This window comes from Colobus angolensis, unplaced genomic scaffold (assembly GCF_000951035.1).
Source record: "Colobus angolensis palliatus isolate OR3802 unplaced genomic scaffold, Cang.pa_1.0 Scaffold379, whole genome shotgun sequence".
Taxonomy (NCBI): domain Eukaryota; kingdom Metazoa; phylum Chordata; class Mammalia; order Primates; family Cercopithecidae; genus Colobus; species Colobus angolensis.
This window is the reverse complement of record NW_012117143.1, coordinates 1035350-1056118: the sequence shown is the minus strand read 5'-3', so window position 1 is coordinate 1056118 and position 20769 is coordinate 1035350. Positions and strand designations below refer to the sequence as shown.

The 20769-nt window shown below is 39.8% G+C and overlaps 2 protein-coding genes across 15 annotated transcripts in view; one reads left to right on the top strand and one right to left on the bottom strand.

Moving 5' to 3' along the window:
• Positions 1–8477, bottom strand: part of RMI1 (RecQ mediated genome instability 1) — a 24734-nt gene extending 16257 nt beyond the window's left edge. For 2 of the 8 annotated variants that reach the window (XM_011953980.1, XM_011953976.1), the window contains exons 1-2: positions 7877–8077; positions 516–591 (exon numbers count right to left, since the gene is read on the bottom strand). The gene's annotated coding sequence lies outside the window, so the exon portion shown is untranslated. Of the gene's footprint in view, positions 1–515; positions 592–7876; positions 8164–8330 lie in introns of those variants that run through there. The other 6 variants (XM_011953977.1, XM_011953978.1, XM_011953981.1 and 3 more) reach the window with 6 other exon arrangements.
• HNRNPK (heterogeneous nuclear ribonucleoprotein K) lies at positions 8092–20769 on the top strand. 7 transcript variants are annotated; one of them, XM_011953987.1, is made up of 17 exons: positions 8092–8371; positions 10402–10481; positions 10576–10660; positions 11038–11135; positions 11785–11841; positions 13355–13398; positions 14271–14343; positions 15016–15087; positions 15590–15703; positions 15996–16124; positions 16772–17079; positions 17214–17268; positions 17587–17670; positions 18032–18047; positions 18125–18207; positions 18622–18791; positions 19573–20769. In XM_011953987.1, the coding sequence occupies exons 3-17, from the start codon at positions 10603–10605 to the stop codon at positions 19601–19603; spliced, it is 1392 nt and encodes a 463-aa protein (XP_011809377.1). In that variant the 5' UTR covers positions 8092–8371; positions 10402–10481; positions 10576–10602; the 3' UTR covers positions 19604–20769. The 7 variants fall into 7 exon arrangements, with proteins under 7 accessions (XP_011809377.1, XP_011809374.1, XP_011809375.1 ...); XM_011953984.1 differs by having other exon boundaries at positions 19513–20769; XM_011953985.1 differs by having other exon boundaries at positions 8262–8371; positions 10600–10660; positions 19513–20769.

Sequence of the window (20769 nt, the reverse complement as noted above, 5' to 3'; positions counted from 1 at the left end):
GTCTCTACTAAAAAGTACAAAAAACTTGCCAGGCGAGGTGGCAGGCGCCTGTAGTCCCAGCTACTCGGGAGGCTGAGGCAGAAGAAATGGCGTAAACCCGGGAGGCGGAGCTTGCAGCGAGCTGAGATCTGGCCACTGCACTCCAGTCTGGGTGACAGAGCGAGACTCCGTCTCAAAAAAAATAATAATAAAATAAAATAAAATAAAAAATAACTGACAATACCAACTACTAGAATTCTCATTGCTAGTGAGAATGCAAAATGGCACAGCCACTATGGAAAAGAGCTTGGCAGGTTTCTACAAAGGAAAACAGTTGGGTCAGGTGCAGTGGCTCATGCCTGTAATCCCAGCACTTTGAGAGGCTGAGGAGGGCAGACTGCTTGAGTCTGGGAGTTCGATACCTGCCTGAGCAACACAGCAAAACCCTGTCTCTACCAAAAATATGAAAATTAGCCAGACATTGTGGTGCATGCCTGTAGTCCCAGTTACTCAGAAGCCTAAGGGAGGAGGATCACCTGAGCCCAGGAGGACAAGGCTGCAGTGAGCTGCGATCATACCTCTGCTCTCCAGCCTGGGCGATAGAGCAAGACCCTGTCTCAAAACAAAACAAAACAAAACAAAAGGAAAACAGTTTAGCATTTTCTTAGAAATCAAAACATACACTTACCATACAACCCAGCAATGCAACTGCAAGGTATTTACTCAAGAGAGTAAATACTTTTGACATCCATTAAAATCCTGTATACGGGCCGGGCGCGGTGGCTCAAGCCTGTAATCCCAGCACTTTGGGAGGCCGAGACGGGCGGATCACGAGGTCAGGGGATCGAGACCATCCTGGCTAACACGGTGAAACCCCGTCTCTATTAAAAATACAAAATAACTAGCCGGGCGAGGTGGCGGGCGCCTGTAGTCCCAGCTACTCGGGAGGCTGAGGCAGGAGAATGGCGTGAACCTGGGAGGCGGACTTGCAGTGAGCTGAGATCTGGCCACTGCACTCCAGCCTGGGTGACAGAGCGAGACTCCGTCTCAAAAAAATAAATAAATAAATAAAATAAAATAAAATCCTGTATATGGCCAGGTGTGGTGGCACACACCCATAATCCCAACACTTGGGGAAACTAAGGTGGGAGGGTCACTTGAGGCCAGGAGTTTAAAATCAGCCTGGGCAATATGGTGAGACTCTATCTCTCACAAAAAGTTAAAAAACTGAATATGGTGGCGCATGCCTGTAGTCCTAGCTCCCTGGGAGGCAGAGGTAGGAGGATCACTTGAGCCCAGGAGGTTGAGGCTGCAGTGAGCCGTGTTTGCACTACTGTACTCCAGCCTGAGTGATAGACTGAGACTCTGTCTCAAAAACAAACCCACCCACATGTCCTTAATTTAGTCAATTGATAAACTGATAATATCCATACAATGGAATACTATTTAATAATAAAAATACACTATGGACACAAGGAATGATATGCATGAATGTCGGAATAATTCCATTTATATGACATTCAGGAAAAACGCAACACTATACAAACAGAAAACAGTTCAGTGGTTGCCAAAGGCTGGAAATGTGGAAAGAAGTTGACAACAAGGGGCAAAAGAAAATTTTGGGGGTGATGGAACTGTTCTATAACATGACAATAGTGGTGGTGGTTGGTGGTTACATGACTGTATCTATTTATCAAAACTCAGAACTATACACCAAAAAATATGAATTTTACTGAAGGTAAATTATACTCCAATTAAAAAACTGAAGGTAAACACCAAAAGAATAGAAATACAACAAATTTCAAACTAGCTGAGGAAAACACAGAATAAAGAAAACAATCTAACAGAAGGCATAAAAGGAGCAGAAAAATGATAAACATAGAAACAATAAGGCGGCAGGCCGGGCGCGGCGGCTCAAGCCTGTAATCCCAGTACTTTGGGAGACCGAGGTGGGTGGATCACCAGAGGTCAGGAGTGTGAGTCAACATGGTGAAACCCCATCTCTACTAAAAATACAGAAATTAGCTGGGTGTGGTGGTGCATGCTTGTAATCCCAGCTACTCAGGAGGCTGAGGCAGAAAATCACTTGAATCCAGAAGGCAGAGGTTGCAGTGAGCCAAGATCGCACCACTGCACTACAGCCTGGGTGACAGAGTGAGACTCCATCTCAAACAAACAAACAAACAAATAAATAAATAAATGAAATCATGGCTCTTAGTTGCATCAATTCAATAAGGTGCCTATTTCCTTCAGTAAAATTTAAGTAACACGGTGCTTGCAAATGGACCTAGTATAATTTTCAAAGGTGTTGTAAAAATGTGATGACAGACATTAGATTAGGTAAACTGAAATGAGGACAAAGTGTCCTTTCAGTTGACTTTGAAACTTCAAAAGAAATGAATCAGTAAGAAAAGAAGAAAGATTGATTGGTTATGAACTGAAAAGGTCAAGGCTGGACAGAAAATGAACAAGAATGAATTTCAGAGATACTAATCCTCTATTTCCCACCAGGTACAGAGGTATAAACAGAGAATTGAAGACTTTGCTGAAAATAAATTAAAACCTATTTTGTAAGACTTAAAATTTTTTTTAACGGTATCAATAAAAAATGTACTTCTACATCTACAATGTTATCTAAACCTCAAAACAGTAATTTTTTGATAGAGTATTAATTATTTGACAATGATGAAACTGAGACATGAAGATTAAGGCATAAATATCATACCCCAAAGCAGACCCAGAACTAAAACATAAATTCTGCTAATCTCCATTTCTATTTTTCTGTCAACTTAAGTGGAAAGAGGAAGCAAAACCAGTCCCTCAATTCAAAACCGACTTATGTATAAAATTCACATATAAACGGCCATTCTATAAGAGTGGTTTGTTGGTACAATAATGAACAAACTTCTCAGGTCTCACGTAAATAACAAGTTCATCTAATGTTTTCTAAATTGTTTCATTTACAAAATCAAATGAAAGAAAAACTTAAAAATATCACCTACACCTACTATATTTATCTTTGTGATAGCTTCGACATAGTGCTTCAGTTAAGTACTACTTTTCCTTTTGCTATAACTCTACTAACATAGCACATAAAATAATTTTTACATTTTTTGAATATTACAAACTGATATTCTAAGGCTTATGCATCAGTTTATTTTTTAATTCATTTTTTAAATTCCAAACTTGCTCTTCCTTGCATGTGCTATTTTTTTTTGTTTGTTTGTTTTTGAGACGGAGTCTTGCTCTGTCACCCAGGCTGGAGTGCAGTGGCACAATCTCGGCTCACGGCACACTCCGCCGCCCCGATTTCCGCCATTCTTCTGCTGCCTCAGCCTCCCGAGTAGCTGGGACTACAGGCGCCCGCCACCACGCCCGGCTAATTTTTTTTGTATTTTTAGTAGAGATTGGGTTTCACCATGTTAGCCAGATGGTCTCAATCTCCTGACCTCGTGATCTGCCCACCTGGGCCTCCCAAAGTGCTGGGATTACAGGCGTGAACCACCGCGCCCGGTTGTATGTGCCATTGAACACCGCAAGTGGCAAAACTTTCAGCCAGAAGTTGGGATAAATTCTGAAAAACACTGCTCAGTGAACCCCAACAACTGTTCCACTAAACGTGTGTCAGTCCTAATTAATAACTCTAAGTACTACTCTCAACTTCTGAAGCTGACATACTATAAATTTACAGTAATGTTATCATAACTAGGCACAGAAAAAAAATTCCAGTGACTGAACACCCAAAAGATAACCAAGACACCTGTAAAACACAAGCAAATGTGATAAGAGATACTTAACACTGTATAAGCATTCCAATGCAACTATTACCAAATATTTTATCAAAAAGTCAAGAACTTCAGGAGAAAAAAAATAACTGCTAATGTACATCTGTTACACAGATTTCTTAACAGTAAAGTAGAAAGTAGGATTGATCTAGGATACTGATACAATTCCTACAATTGCATGTCTTAATTATAATTAAAAAAGATGTATAATACGTTATTTTTCCTACAGAAAAGCTTATTAAAATGTTTAATCAAATGGAAAAATATTAATATATTATAGACTGGATATTAATAATTGAGATATTTAATAATTTGGTAAATTATATTAATGGCATCTAGTCCTTCAGAAAATTCCTAAGATTTTCATCCTTCCTTTGCTTAGGAAATTGGGTAACCATAGTCACAAGCAGGTAGAAGCAGCTCAGAGGTGGAGATTAGCAAGGGCAGCACAAATTCCCGTGTGCTAATGTACAAAGAACAGCTTCTGATCCTAAAGAACTCCACTGTCCAAGAAAATAATAATAAATTTGGAAAAAATGTCTTTTAAATTATACATTAAGATATGTTCGGGTTGGGCGTGGTGGCTCATGCCTGTAATCCCGGCATTTTGGGAGGCTGAGGCGGGTGGATCACCTGAGGTCAGGAGTTCAAGACCAGCCTGACCAACATGGAGAAGCCCCGTCTCTACTAAAAACACAAAAAAATTAGCCAAGCCTGGTGGCGCATGCCTGTAATCCCAGCTACTTGGGAGGCTGAGACAGGAGAATCGTCTGAACCCAGGAAGCAGAGGGTGCAGTGAGCCGAGATTGTGCCATTGCACTTCAGTCTGGGTGACAAGAATGAAACTTTGTTTCAAAAAAATAAATAAATAAATAATAAACAAGATATGTTCAAAGCTGGTAATCCCAGCAGTATGGGAGACGAAGGCAGATGGATCACCTGAGGTCAAGAGTTGCAGATCAGCCTGACCAACATGGAGAAACCTCGTCTCTACTAAAAATACAAAAAAATTAGCCGAGCGTGGTGGCGCATGCCTATAATCCCAGCTACTGGGGAGGCTGAGGCAGGAGAATCGTTTGAACCCAGGAGGCAGAGGTTGCAGTGAGCCAAGATTGCACCACTGCACTCCAGCCTAGGCAAGAAGAGTGAAACTCCGGTCTCAGGAAAAAAAAAAAAGAGTATGTTCATACCATATTATCCACTTCTTTTACTTTCCAGAATAAAGGACACAATCATAAATAAGGACCAAAAAAAAAAGCCATATATTTAAAGAGACAATATCCTAAGACTGTGATTTGACCTTTACAAATTAAGCGAATATATTATCACATATACCCCAAAACTATGCACAACTTTTTTGCATCAATAACTAATAAAATAAATAAAGACAAAGATTTATGTGGCAGAGTGTTTACCAGTGAGTTTTTATAGTTTGAAAAAAACAAACAAAATGTTCAAAATGGGAAAAAAGTTAAACATATTTCACCGCCACCATGAAATGAAAAGCTATGAAATCTTTAAAGAAACCATTTTTAAGAATAATTTAATGACACAGAAATACATTTATTTACATTTTTGGGGGGAAAAGAACACATATAAAATTACATACAGCTTAATCCCCATTAACTTAAAAAACATTTTTAAGAAGATGATTAGCATTGTGTGAATGACAAACTTGGCTGATCACACTAATCTACATTCTAGATCTGGACTGCCAGGAACTAAACAAAAGAGAATAAAGTGGGAAAATTTTATCACCTACCACGAAGGTCTAGGCATATTTAATTTCCAGATTAATTTTCAGTCAGCCTCATATATTCCAATCTTTTTTTTAATAAAAAGTGAGGCAGGAGTGTCATCCTTTTGGACATTACGTGTGCCACTGCGACAACAGCTGAGACTTAAAAGCACTAACGAATATTTAAATCTACTCCACATTTCCATTATCTTCATCTAAACAATAAAGGTAAGTCTACATTTTAATTCATTGAGGATGAGTTCAAGGTAATCCTGGAATTTTTGAGAAGATACTCCAAAAATTAGGGAGGAAAAATTTATACTGTGTATGACTGAAATTAGAAGTAATCAGAGGAGATTTTTGTGGATCCTCCATAACTTAAAAGGTAAGGAAAAGACAGAAAACAGAATCTGGAACCCAATTTTACTATGTGACCTTGGATATGTTTCTTAGCTTCTTAGTATTAGTTCGTTCATCCATAAAACAAAGATAACTAACAACTTAAAGAACTCTAAAAAGTATTAAACTGCCAGCACAAGGTTTAGCACACAGTGGGGAACTCAAGAAACAGTAGTTACAAATATGATTTTAAACAATAATCCAGCTGGATAGTGTACAGTCTCAATTGTATTAGCCCATCTAAAGTAAATCTCACATCTAGGTAACATTGGGTCTAAATTCACTGAGTCCAAAATGATCACTACACCATTACACGATAGAACCAATTACACAAAACTGGAGTCAATGAATTTATGGTAAGTTCTTGAATGAACACAGGTATAAAATTAGTGGGTTGAAAAATCTTAATTTCAAACAGAGAATAAAAGGATGGAGAAAAAACAGACTTTGCTGTTATTTAAAGAGCAAACCTAAAAATTAAAAGAAATAAAGAGGAAATCAAATGGGGGAAAAACAGCAACCATCCCACAATGGCATATAGATGGGATGAATAATTTACACCAGTCGGGGTCCGGTCTGGACAATGAAATTGGGAGGAAGAAGTTCTTATATAGGGCTGCTTACTTGTGATTCCCACTCATCACTGCTTATCAAGAAACTGATGACTGCAACATACATACTAACTTTAAAGAAAGTACAGCATCATTATTACCGTACCGCTATTTGTGCATATTAGTGTCAATTACATGTCTCAGATTTTCAATGACAAACTCAATTAAACGTTGCAAATCCTAACTGGCGGATTAAATCTCTATAATCCAAGTATCCCCAGCCCCTACATAATCTCATCAACGTTGAATATTTAATAAAATTCTGAACTTTGTGTTTTAGAGCTGAAATATGAGTTAAGTTTTACCTACCCAACAAGGGTAGTTTTACCTACCCAACAAGATTATACACTCTTCATGGTGGGGACCATTTTAAAAATTATATTACCACTTAAAGAGAACTTTTATAAACTCCACAATCCCGGACATTATGTTCTAACAGTATGTGTTAACGTATCCTCCCAGAATGTAAATACCGGTGTTTATCACGAAATCCTCAGTGTGCCTTAACAAGTTTTCCTCTAATCAGGCAAGTAAAAGATGCTGGGTGGATGCAATCATGGCCATTTAAAAGAATGCTGGTATATATATTTTGCAAATTACCCAAGAAGGAAACATAACAGGAATGAATCAGCACAAATTCATCACCACTAAAACATATATGAATGTATTCAGTCAATGGTGGATTTCGCTTCATGTGCAGATTATAACATTTTTATGCTTCAAAATGAGTTTGGGATCGTGGGCGGAGGCCGGAAGGTTGACGAGTAAGGATGTGGAAAGCGGGTACTACCAGGGCTGGAGATTTCCCAGGGTTGTCACCGATTGAAAGTGACCTTATGTGCCTTAACAAAGGAAGTCATGAAAGCTTGGCACAGGAGCCTTAGAAATAAGGAACTGAATACAATGCAAGTGTGAACTGAACCCGCTAGAACAGGAGCACGTTTGAGGGCGAGGGTTTTGGGGTTTTTGTCTGTTTTCATCACTGCCACAACAAGGCAGGCGATTTGAATGGAACGTGGAGGTCTACAACGTATTTAGCGATATGCATTCATCTTAGGAGACGAGTGCGATATTTACTGTCTAAAAATTTTATCGGAATAAACTACAGCGACACTACAAAATACTTCCATCTCAGGCGCCATTACCCAAGAGGAAAAGTCTCATCAGAACAGAGAGCCCTGTGAAACTGCCTGTGCCCTTCTCGGCGAGAAGTTCTCCAGGACTCCCAGTCAGCCCCGCGTTTCCCCGGCTCCCGCCCCAGCGCCAGCTGCGCCTCCGGGGCTGACTGAGGCCCCGGACCGTTACAAACAGCGGGTTTCCGAAGCGTGGGCCGGGAACAGCGGACGCAGGCCGCTCGCACTTACCGCGGCGCAGCTAGTCCCGCAGCCCACAGCCCGGGGTGGGGTAAGGGGCTTCGGGCGCAAATGTGGGCAGCGGAAACAGGGGCATAAGTCTGGGCCAAGCACCGACCTGGGCGTCCCGCATTTCCCTCGCGCAACAGCGGTCCCTGGACCGCGCAACTGTAAGGACAGGAACCGCCGCAGCACTCTCCCAGATCCCTTTTTGCCTCTTCCCGCCCGATTTGCCGCGCGCTCGCGCCCCTCCTCCAACCCCAAAGGACTCCTTCGGGCCTGGAAAACGCCCCTTCCCCGGCCCCTCCCTGTGCGCGTGAACGAGGCAGTTGTTAGATCTCGCGAGAGGTTCGCCCTCTAGTCGCTCCTCCCCCCAGCTAGTGAGTGCGCGAACGAGAAAGGAGGAGGGCGCTCCAGGCGACAGCACTGCAGACGCCATTATCCTCTGTTTCTCTGCTGCACCGACCTCGACGTCTTGCGTGTGTGCCACTTGTTCGCGGCCTATAGGTAATTGGAGTTATTGGAGCTTGGGTATTGCTGAATCGGGCATGGGTTTGGCCTCCCTGAAAGGCTGCGTTGACTTTTCCCAAGCCCGGGTTTTCTCGAGCCCTTAGTGGCCTCACAGCCCGAAGGGAGGCGCTGGCGGGAGGCGGGGTTGTCGCCTCCCCCCGTTTCCTTGATTGACGTGGCCTCGGGCCAATTGCTTCGCCCTCGCACCATCACCGAAGCCCTGGCAGCCAATAGGGCGCGACGGCGGGGAGGACGCGAGAAGGCGGGGGAGGGGAGCCTGCGCTCGTTTTCTGTCTAGCTCCGACCGGCTGAAGCGGCGCGGCGGCGGAGAGACGGCGGCCTCGCGCGGTGAGAAGCCGGGTTGGGGGAGCCGCTCGTGGAGGTGAGGGTCGGAGCCCAGTTTTTCCGCTTGAGGGAGGCGTTCTGGGGGCCGCCTTGGTGTTTGGCCGCTTCTCCGAGTGGGAACGTTGCCCGGTGTCCCCTCCCCCACCTCCGCCATTTCCCTGAGTGTGTATCCGCAGTCCGCGTTGTGGTCTTAGAGACTTCGGGGATTCGTGAGGCATGTGCCTTTAGAATGAGCTGGAGCTATGTGGCACTGGGAACTAGGAACCTAGTGGAGGAAAGGAGCCCGGCTGGGGGAGGAGGTCGCGCCGCCGCTCTCTTTGTGTGAGCCCCGCCTCACCTTGGGTCTCCCGGCCCGGGGTCGGAGCTGGAGCGGCGGGGATGGAACAGTCAGGGCTGCCTCGGTGGCTTTGTCTCGGGCGATGGGGGGAGGATGCGGGGGATGAGACCTCGGGACCGCGTGGTGGGTGGGGGAGGGGGTCGGCGCTCGGCTCCGCCTAGTAGCACGTAGTCGCCATTACGCGGGCCGCCATTTCCTGTCGGATCCGGGTGAGGAGAGGTGGCGGCGCTTCTGCTATCGACTCTCGCTTTTTCCAGTCCTGTTACCCGGCTGTTTCCGATACCGGTATCGGGAGGCGGGGAGGGGAGGGCGCGTTGGCGCTCGGCCAGTCGAGCACATACTTAGCGGATTTTCGGGGCTTGGGGACTAGTGACTGCAGGACCCGAAGGGTGAACAGCACGCGGCAGCATTATTCTTATAGATAAGCCCTGCTGTTTTTGCTTAAACTTTCTTATCCACATTTCTCCCACCCCACCTCAGAAATTGAGTGCTGGGCCAGGAGAATGTCGTTTCAGTTAGTCGTTAGAAGAGCAATAAGTCTACCAAAGGTATGGGAGAATGGGAGGCATAAAAGTGCCTCGATTGTTGGCTCTTTGCTGTCTAGCCAACCTTCTAGTACAGGCGGCTTGTCAACTGCTAGTCCCGACAAGAGGGAAGCTTAAAAAGGCTGTTTGCAGGCCTGTCGACCGTTCTGGCGCGTAGACACTTTAGTTTTCATATTACAGGCGTAATTGTCGGGTTGTACTCTCTCAAGCCTAATTTAAAATAGTCCGCTAGTGACTGTTAGTTTTCAAGGGTTCCATTAGCTTCGCTGATTAATAGACTAGTAGTGTGATGGTTTGGTTCTGGTCCTGTATTAGATTTTTGGATTTATGCCTCCGGTAGATTGTTGATGGATGTGTTCGCAGTGGCGATCTTGTCTTGATCTTGTCACATAAGATCGCTTCAAGCATGAGTCGAAAGAAATAGAAAAGCAATTAGAAGTTTTAATATTAAATGAGTTTTTCCAGTGAATAAGATGCATTGTAACTTTTCATAAATGTATGCTTTGTGGATGACATTTATCTTTTCAGGCTTTTGTGAATGTGCTGTATAAAACCATTGCTGTTTTGGGAGTTAATTCAGTGGCTAAAAGTTATTGTTCTAACTTAGCAAAAAATCAAACCAGGCTCCCTTGAATTTTGTATTTTTTTTGGCAGTCATTTGAATTGTGAAACCCTAAAATCAGTCAAGTTTTAGAAACAGCTAGTTTTTTGGGTTCAAATCAGTGTTGACTGTGATCAGAAACAAATACTCAGTAATAGGAATAAACAAAAGCAAAACTGATTTCTGTTGGTTCTCATAGGCTACTGCAGCACTGGGGTGTCAGTTGTTGGTCCGACCCAGAACGCTTCAGTTGTGCTCTGCAAGGATATATAATAATTGGTACGTTCTAGACTTGCTTTTTTTTTTTTTTTTTTTTTTTTTACAGCTTGCTTTCCAATAAGCCAAATGTACTAGCTTCTTTATTTTTCAACAGATTGGTGTGCCCATTTAATAAAAGAATATGGAAACTGAACAGCCAGAAGAAACCTTCCCTAACACTGAAACCAATGGTGAATTTGGTGAGAATAAATTTTAACAGTATTTTTTTATTTTATTAATTATTGCCTAGAAGTGTGTGGTGAAATTTTGGTATTTCTGTTTATGTAGATAACTTTAATTCAGCGATTTATCAGTTACATATTAGCTTTTATTTATGAAGTAGAAGTAACTGATTTGCATATAAACATTTTTTCCTTGCATTTTGGTAATTTCAAGGCCTTTGAAGTATTTTGTGTTTGGTGCATTTTACTAGATGGAAGCATAAGGTTAAAGTCTATAGCAGTGCCTTTGGCCTTTCTAAAACATGTCTAAGATTAGCAACAAGTCTCTTGAAACAGAATGGAGTTGCTTTGGAGACTTCGCTGCTTTCTTTGAAATCTGAACTGTTAATTTTTAGGTAAACGCCCTGCAGAAGATATGGAAGAGGAACAAGCATTTAAAAGATCTAGAAACACTGATGAGATGGTTGAATTACGCATTCTGCTTCAGAGCAAGGTATGAATTTTAGTCTTGAAAATTTGAAGGGGGTTCATACTCAAGTGGAAATTAAGATAAGGTCTGGTTTGGCTTTCTAGAAAGTCAAAAGTTTTACAGATTGAAGAATATAAAACATTTTGTTTGTGGTTCTTTCTAAACAGACTTGAAGGCTCTGGTGGTTTTGTTATTCCACTTATAATTAAGATTAAAGCCTTTGCTGTAGTGAACCACCACTACAGGTCAAGCTAGGAGGAGGGTGTGATTCTTAAAGTATTAATAGATTAAATCTTAATTATGTGTGGACTCCTTAGGAAACTGCTTGGTTGGCAGTTTATTGTTTTATCATGGGTCACAATATGAAGGTACCTACTAATACTAAATTAATTGATTTATTTTACCAAAAGGTGCTATAAAATTTGTGCTTAGTTTTATTTTATACTTGGTGTATTTCTGACGTTGAGTACTCCAAACTATTTAGTCCTCAAAGCACTTAGAATTATATTTTGATTTTTGATTTGTTTTTGGCCTGGTCGTTTTTACATCCCCAGGTAGATTTTTATTCTTATAACAAACAGGTTAGAGGATTTTTTAGCAAAACCTAAGAGTATAGGTAGACATTAATTTTAGGGAAAGGCAAAATAATTTTTTGTCTTTGTATCTTCTCCAGAATGCTGGGGCAGTGATTGGAAAAGGAGGCAAGAATATTAAGGCTCTCCGTACAGACGTAAGTATTAAGAGATTAAACTACTACACGAGCAGCTTTCAGTTTATATGTCTATAGAAATTTAAAGATTTACATCCTAGAAATCATTTCATAGTTTAGCTACAAGACATTTGTAACAATTTATTATTACAGAATTGATTTCGAAGTTATCCATTCCTGTTTTAACAAAAGCCCAGATTGAGCAGGGTTGGGGGGGTGGTTTCTATTAAACCTCTTCACATTCTAATAAGAGTCCACCAAATTATTCACTTCATCAAGCAAGATAACATCTTAATTAGAAATAGCAACAAAGTGTAAAAGTCCTTGATTGCACCATTTCCTGTGTGTAAATCAATTACAGTATTCCTGAAAACCATTGCAGGTGGCTGGTTAAATCCAGAAAATTTTTTTTTGTTTTCTTTGGGAAGAAAAATGTCCATCTGTTCTTTGACGGCTTGCACATGGAGCACAAAGAATTTAACGTTGAGGTTGCATGATATAAATATGGGTAAAGAATAGAGTAGGTACTTAATCTTACAATTGGGAAATCTTATAATTGGGAAACTGTTCGTCAATGCCTATGATTTGTTTGAGTCTTCATTTTACAGTGGGTTGACTCTTGTGATTAGACACACTAAATGTTGGCAGTGCCAGACGTGAGCACGTTTATAGGACTTGGCTACACCAAAATTTCTAAATTTTTTTTCTCATAGTGTACACATTTCTTAATGTTTTTCTTGCTAAAAATGAGGCAAATAACTTTGTGTCGAGTACTTATTTGACAGTATTTCATTTCTCTCTTGGTCGCAGATCTTTGTATGTTCCTCTTGATTACTGTAAACTGAACTTGAAAATTTGTTTAAAATTTTACAAACTTGCCTGTTAGGATCTAGGAATGCGTTTTAAAACCTCCAGACAACCAAACCAGTCTTATTAGTTAGGGTTTTTGGTGGTGTGGGAATTTTTGTTTTGTCTTTTATAAAACCTCTCTCCTCTTAATCCAGATGTTCTGTATAATTATCTGGGTTATTAATTTCCCCATTTCCTCAAGAATTTCAGTAAACTTTGAGTCAGGTTTTGTGTCTACCCTCATGAGCCAGCCTGCTACTGAAACATCGTTTGTTTTTCTTAAAAAAATAAAAAAGGCTAGAACCATCATTTGAGGTCCTTAATGTTAAGCCACAGTCAGATTTAGAGAAGTCCATTATTGTGTTAGTCTTCAGAACAACTTAAGCTTGTTTCATTAATTGAGAGTATGAGTATAGTTTGTATTAAATTAAAATTTATTGCTTTTCCCCCTTTTCCCTCTCCTTGTTTTTTTGGCCATATATCTCCGTTGCCCATGTACTGGATCGACTTACCCCTGCGTTGCCCACCATGACGTTGGCCCATCCGCCCCTGAACGCCCATGTGAAAACCCTGGTTGGCTATGCCCAAAAATGTGCTCGTTGCCAAACGGGTACCATACTTGACAACTTCTGATTGAATGCCCATGCCCAATGCCAACATCCACGAACGCCAATGACCAATGCAGTACAATGCCAGTGTTTCAGTCCCAGACAGCAGTGGCCCCGAGCGGTATGTCCCAACAGTTTATGCCTCACTGCCTGATTAGAAAGAGAGAAATGTATTTTATTACCTGCCTTTTATATAATTAAATAGTATCCCCTTTAGACGGTGTATTGTTTTTCAAGTTTCTGTCTTATTTTCCCCATTAAGTCTTTTTGTCACTGAACTTTTACCGTGAGTTGCCCACCCAAACGATCCACTAATTTTATTTCGATGGAAGGAGCACAGCTTCAAGTGTTGCATATTTGCCGCATTGTAAATCAAATTGTTACCAAAATAGTCTCTCGCTCTGTCTTTGTGGCCCACCTTGCTTCCCAACATTGCCTGTTCATAATTTTTTCTGATGAAATGCTAACTCTGGTTCACTTTCCTTCACTTCTCATTTGTGTTGTCTTTGTTTTGTCTTGCATTTGTATTTGTTTTCTTGCAGAGCCCATTAGTGATCTAATTTCTAACTGGTATTCATAACCTTACTCCAGATACAATGTTCACCACTCGCATATTCCCCCACTTTGCCTAAGAGAAGGTGTGCCAGTTTTACCAATGTAACAGCGAGGGTATCCTTAACTTAGTGGTGGCGGGGAACATAAATATTCAACTCTGCTTCAGTTCTGGTCAGTTTATTGCCCACTTAATCTGAGCCCTTCCAAAAGCCCATTCTCTCTGTCTCTCTGCAAGTCTCCTAATATTGTTATCATGTCTGTATTGGGTATAAAACAAAATGCATGTGAGAAATCTATAAATAGGCTACTTTAAATGGGGAATATTAAATAATTGTATGTTACATCTCTGTAAAAGTTTGTATGACTTGGTGACAAACACAAAACTCATTTTTCTTTTCCGCCTTTTTTGTATTATCTGGTATTTGTGGTGTTTGACAGCATATTGAGTATCAGTGCTGATATTGAAACAATTGGAGAAATTCTGAAGAAAATCATCCCTACCTTGGAAGAGGTAGGCTCATTATTTTTTTTAAATATATTTGACAATATGAGGGGGGAATGTTTAAAGTGTATTGTATTGGGGTATGATGGGGGAGGTGGAGAGACAATGGATGTAACAGTTTGCAGCAGTATGTTAATGTGCTATATAATTTTGTACATACATAATTTGTTTTTTTAAAAAAACGTGACAATATGAGGGGGGAATGTTTAAAGTGTATTGTATTGGGGTATGATGGGGGAGGTGGAGAGACAATGGATATAACAGTTTGCAGCAGTATGTTAATGTGCTATATAATTTTGTACATACATAATTTGTTTTTTTAAAAAAACGAAAAACAGGCTGACCACTCCTGGAGTAAATGAACTTATCTGTGGTCATGTGCTTTCATGGGTTTAGTATGTATTTTATGGGCTTTAGTTTTAGAAAAGAGATTTTCTGGAGTATTTGTGGGAATATGTTGAAAAGAAGAATTATTTAGATTTGGGATTTTACGACTACGTAATTCACTTAGGTATATAGAGAAAAGTATTTCATGTTTTATATCATCTTAATGTTGAGTAAAGCAGATTCTCATTTAATAATATAGATTTAAAATATGTTGTAGTAGCTTTACCAATATATGCGACAATAGCCTGATCACGCTAGACACTTAACCTATTACTCTTATTTTTCTACTTTCAGGGCCTGCAGTTGCCATCACCCACTGCAACCAGCCAGCTCCCGCTCGAATCTGATGCTGTGGAATGCTTAAATGTATGTCATAGTGCCATTGAACCCCACTGAAGTATGGAGCCTGGCCCATAGGATCGATTATATTTTTAACATAGTGTGCTTTTCCCATCTCTATAGAAAAAGGCTTAAAAACATGATACATGAATGGTCTTACAACTCACTGTTGACCCTGCTCCATGCTGCAGTGGGAATTAACTACATTTGCAAAGTGCTTTGCAGTCATTTTTATTATGGTGTTATTTGAATGTTAATAATAATTTTGTGGTAACAGCGACATGCTAAATGGCTGCAGTGTGGGTATGGTGTTGCAGGACCTGAAAATAAAATAGTTTTTTAAGGTGGTGCAGAATGTCCTTTTTGGGCCTGGCTATTGAGGATAATAAGCACATAACTGGTAAAGTTATTGAAATATAAATTCAGGTTGCTCACTGCAACAGTATATTATTGTTATGCTTATAGCAGATAAGTGTGTATTGGGGAATTGTTGATTTGAGACTAAAATTTTATAACTCTCCCTCCACAGTACCAACACTATAAAGGAAGTGACTTTGACTGCGAGTTGAGGCTGTTGATTCATCAGAGTCTAGCAGGAGGAATTATTGGGGTCAAAGGTGCTAAAATCAAAGAACTTCGAGAGGTAAAAAAAAAAAAAAAAACTCTGCCATATTCCTTGCTGGAAAGTAAATTTTCATATAGACTTGTTTCTTTGAGCTTCTCTCACTTCCCTTCTGAGTTCTCTCCGAAGATTGCTTATCACAAATGACAAAAAATGTCTGGCATTGCTATTACTTTGTCAAAATTTTTATACTGTTGCAAAGTTCTGCGATAATTAATGAGGTTTTTATATTATGGGGGGATAATTGTTGAATTACCTAGGAAAGCTAATTTTCTTCTAATTATTTTTTTTTTTTTTTATGATTTTACTACAGAACACTCAAACCACCATCAAGCTTTTCCAGGAATGCTGTCCCCATTCCACTGACAGAGTTGTTCTTATTGGAGGAAAACCCGATAGGGTTGTAGAGTGCATAAAGATCATCCTTGATCTTATATCTGAGGTACTTCTGAACATGTTTCTTTACATTTGGTTTTACGAAACAAAGTGATAACCTGCAAAAGTAGCTTCAGATCTTTTAGTGTAATAGTCTTTATTTGTCCTTTCCCTAGTAATCTTCTATCACCTGGCTTCAGCCATCACTTTAATTTAGAAATGGTTTTGAAAAAGTGGAGAGTGGTAATTTGTTGGTGGTATTTCTATAGCCTTTGATCCTTCTAATGAATTTCCTATAGTGTTGGTTGTGTCTTTGTAACTATGCTGCAGGGCTGCAGGGCTTCCTATCTCGGGTGCCTCAGTATGGATTACAGGCTTGCCAAGATACTGATCTCTTCAGCCCTTGTTGTGAAATGTGCATTGTAGTTTGTTATGTGTAAAATGGGAGGGGTTTGTGGTTTCTTACGGTCTAAGAGCAAGCTGTTACTTCTCCCTGCACAGGCAATAGAACTCACTTACCTTTAGCACTTGCCAAAAGTATTGGATTTCTTGGGAATCTTTACTTTGCTACTGTTAGTGTTGACGTAATTACTGTTTCTGCCTCTAGTACCTCCTGATGGGGGAATGACTTGTATTTTGTTGATGATAGAAGGGTTGGTATGAAGTGGGGCTCTTTTTCTTCAGTCTGTAAGTTTGTTCTATCTCTGTTTTTAGTCTCCCATCAAAGGACGTGCACAGCCTTACGATCCAAATTTTTACGATGAAACCTATGATTATGGTGGTTTTACAATGATGTTTGATGACCGCCGTGGACGCCCAGTGGGATTTCCAATGCGAGGAAGAGGTGGTTTTGACAGAATGCCTCCTGGTCGGGGTGGGCGTCCCATGCCTCCATCTAGAAGAGATTATGATGATATGAGCCCTCGTCGAGGACCGCCTCCCCCTCCTCCTGGACGAGGCGGCCGGGGTGGTAGCAGAGCTCGGAATCTTCCTCTTCCTCCACCGCCACCACCTAGAGGGGGGTAAGTTTTTGTTTTTTTTATCTATGAATTATTAACCTACAAGAGGCAGTGCTTAGTGGTACACAAGGTAGACTTTGATTTGATGTGTGTGGCATGTAAACAAGTTTAGATTACAACAAGTACTATGCTTGCAGAGACCTCATGGCCTATGACAGAAGAGGGAGACCTGGAGACCGTTACGACGGCATGGTAAGAACTTTGGTTTGTTACCAGTGTTCTGTGTATGTGAGGGTTGTAACAATACAGTTCACATTTTGTTGAAGGTTATAGTAATTAAAAAGCTTTTCTTACAAGTAAATTTTGTTTGAATTACTAGTTAAATCATTACTTCTGTTATTTGCTGCTGGAGGATTACGACTTTACTGAGCTTTGTTCCCCTCAATTACATAATTGCTGCCTATATATGTACCCTCTCTTGTTTTAATGTAATATGCAAATTAGGCATATAAAAACAGCTCTATAACAAAATACAGTTCGGGTTCATGTTAATATTTTTATCGCTAACAGGTTGGTTTCAGTGCTGATGAAACTTGGGACTCTGCAATAGATACATGGAGCCCATCGGAATGGCAGATGGCTTATGAACCACAGGTTGAGTATCATGGTTGTTCGTGTGTATATCAGTGATAATTTAAGATGTTTACCTGCTCTCCAGTAAGTTTTTTATTCCCCAGAGGATACTTACTGAAACAGGATACGGGATGACTTTGGTTTCCTGAATAGAGGGATTTTATGAGTATTAAAATACTTGAATAGTGAAGCTGGGTGCAGTGGTGCTCACTCAACCCCAACTACAAGAGTCTGAGGCAGGAGGATCACTTCATCCCAAGAGTTTGAGACCAGCCTGGGCAACATAGCGAGACTCCATTTTTATTGAATGAATTTTTTTTAAAAGTACAGGTAGTAATTACAACGGCAAAGTAATTTTCTATTTTTTTCTTTCTGTTTTTAGGGTGGCTCCGGATATGGTAAGTTTTCTCCTTTGTGAAATCAAACATTAATTTCATACTTTTTAAATGAACTTATTGCTCATTATTTAAATCAGATTATTCCTATGCAGGGGGTCGTGGCTCATATGGTGATCTTGGTGGACCTATTATTACTACACAAGTAACTATTCCCAAAGATGTAAGTATCTTTAATACTATGAGGAACATTTTATCACTTTTATGATTATTCCTCCTTTCTGTTTATTTTTTAACTCAGAAGGTTTTAACAAAAATACACATTTAGGAATGAGGTTATGTTCATAAGCTTTAGTGAGCTGGGTTTTCTGCTGTTGGAGCCTTGTCAAGTGATCAGTGCTGTTAATCAAAATAGTTAAGAGGGTTTTGAGCCCTTAATTAGCTAATTAAGGGTAACATTAGTAAGTGTGACATAAATGCATTGTAACTCAAACTTTGACAGGTTTAGGGAGCATTAGATAATCAGTTAACCAAGAGTCTGAATGAATAAAATTAATACACTTCATGCTCCTTGAAAATACAGGTAGTAAATGGTAAAAGTATATCGTAAACACATACTTTTAAAAAATCTTTTCAGTTGGCTGGATCTATTATTGGCAAAGGTGGTCAGCGGATTAAACAAATCCGTCATGAGTCGGGAGCTTCGATCAAAATTGATGAGCCTTTAGAAGGATCCGAAGATCGGATCATTACCATTACAGGAACACAGGACCAGATACAGAATGCACAGTATTTGCTGCAGAACAGGTCAGTTTACGTTTAGCTTTGTGTTAGCTTATACATACTAAAACCTTTAAAGAGCTTTTCTTCTCAATTGATTTTTTTCTTTTAGAAGCCATGGTGTCTCAACCTTTTGGGGACCTAACTTCTAAACATTCTAATAGTTTGCCTTGATTTTCTTCTGCTTTCTTACTAAAAACGAAGACATTCAATACTAATCTTGCTGGAAGAAGCCTTAACCAAGCAAACTTCTCATTTCTCTGGTGAAAACTGCTGCCAAAACCACTTGTTACAAAATTGTACAGAGCCTGTAGAAAATATAGAAGATTCATTGGATGTTGGCCTAGTTCTGTGTGGAAGACTAGTGATTTTGTTGTTTTTAGATAACTAAATCGACAACAAATCACAGTCTGCCATATGGCACAGGCCATGCCTCTACAGGACAAATGATTGGTGCTGTAAAATGCAGCATTTCACACCTTACTAGCATTCTTTGTCTTTTCTACCGAATATTAACAACTTTCAATTCCGTTTTCTTAATTCTGTTCTACTAATGTCTGATTTACTGCTCATCGTTTTTCTTGACATTTAACATTGCTTTAATTTGTAATTGCTTACGGTTTTTGAACTCTTCTAATTGTAATGGACATGTTGATCATTTTAATTTAGCATTGAAATTGTCTTGATGTTGATTAAGATGTTATGAGCAAAAATTCTAATTCGCACTTTTTTTTCTTTTCTTTTATAGTGTGAAGCAGTATGCAGATGTTGAAGGATTCTAATGCAAGATATTTTTTCTTTTTTATAGTGTGAAGCAGTATTCTGGAAAGTTTTTCTAAGACTAGTGAAGAACTGAAGGAGTCCTGCATCTTTTTTTTTTTATCTGCTTCTGTTTAAAAAGCCAACATTCCTCTGCTTCATAGGTGTTCTGCATTTGAGGTGTAGTGAAATCTTTGCTGTTCACCAGATGTAATGTTTTAGTTCCTTACAAACAGGGTTGGGGGGGGGAAGGGCGTGCAAAAACTAACATTGAAATTTTGAAACAGCAGCAGAGTGAGTGGATTTTATTTTTTGTTATTGTTGGTGGTTTAAAAAAATTCCCCCCATGTAATTGTGAACACCTTGCTTTGTGGTCACTGTAACATTTGGGGGGTGGGACAGGGAGGAAAAGTAACAATAGTCCACATGTCCCTGGCATCTGTTCAGAGCAGTGTGCAGAATGTAATGCTCTTTTGTAAGAAACGTTTTATGATTTTTAAAATAAATTTAGTGAACCTATTTTTGGTGGTCATTTTTTTTTTTAAGACAGTCATTTTAAAATGGTGGCTGAATTTCCCAACCCACCCCCAAACTAAACACTAAGTTTGATTTTCAGCTCCTCTGTTGGACATATAAGTGCACCTCTTGTTGGACATAGGCAAAATAACTTGGCAAACTTAGTTCTGGTGATTTCTTGATGGTTTGGAAGTCTATTGCTGGGAAGAAATTCCATCATACATATTCATGCTTATAATAAGCTGGGGATTTTTTGTTTTTGCAAATGCTTGCCCCTACTTTTCAACATTTTCTATGTTAGTAGTTGTGAAGAACTAAGGTGGGGAGCAGTACTACAAGTTGAGTAATGGTATTAGTATATACCAGAATTCTGATTGGCAGCAAGTTTTATTAATCAGAGTAACACTTGGTTATGGAAGTGACTAATGCTGAAAAAATTGATTATTTTTATTAGATAATTTCTCACCTATAGACTTAAACTGTCAATTTGCTCTAGTGTCTTATTAGTTAAACTTTGTAAAATATATATATACTTGTTTTTCCATTGTATGCAAATTGAAAGAAAAAGATGTACCATTTCTCTGTTGTATGTTGGATTATGTAGGAAATGTTTGTGTACAATTCAAAAAAAAAAAAAAGATGAAAATTCCTGTGGATGTTTTGTGTAGTATCTTGGCATTTGTATTGATAGTTAAAATTCACTTCCAAATAAAACACCCATGATGCTAGA

Excerpts from the sequence above, each read along its gene's own strand:
- HNRNPK (XM_011953984.1), top strand. The coding sequence starts at position 10,603 with ATGGAAACTGAACAGCCAGAAGAAACCTTCCCTAACACTGAAACCAAT. Across the intron at positions 11,136-11,784 it reads GCATTCTGCTTCAGAGCAAG|AATGCTGGGGCAGTGATTGG; the intron begins GTATGAATTTTA and ends TATCTTCTCCAG. Across the intron at positions 15,088-15,589 it reads ATGCTGTGGAATGCTTAAAT|TACCAACACTATAAAGGAAG; the intron begins GTATGTCATAGT and ends CTCCCTCCACAG.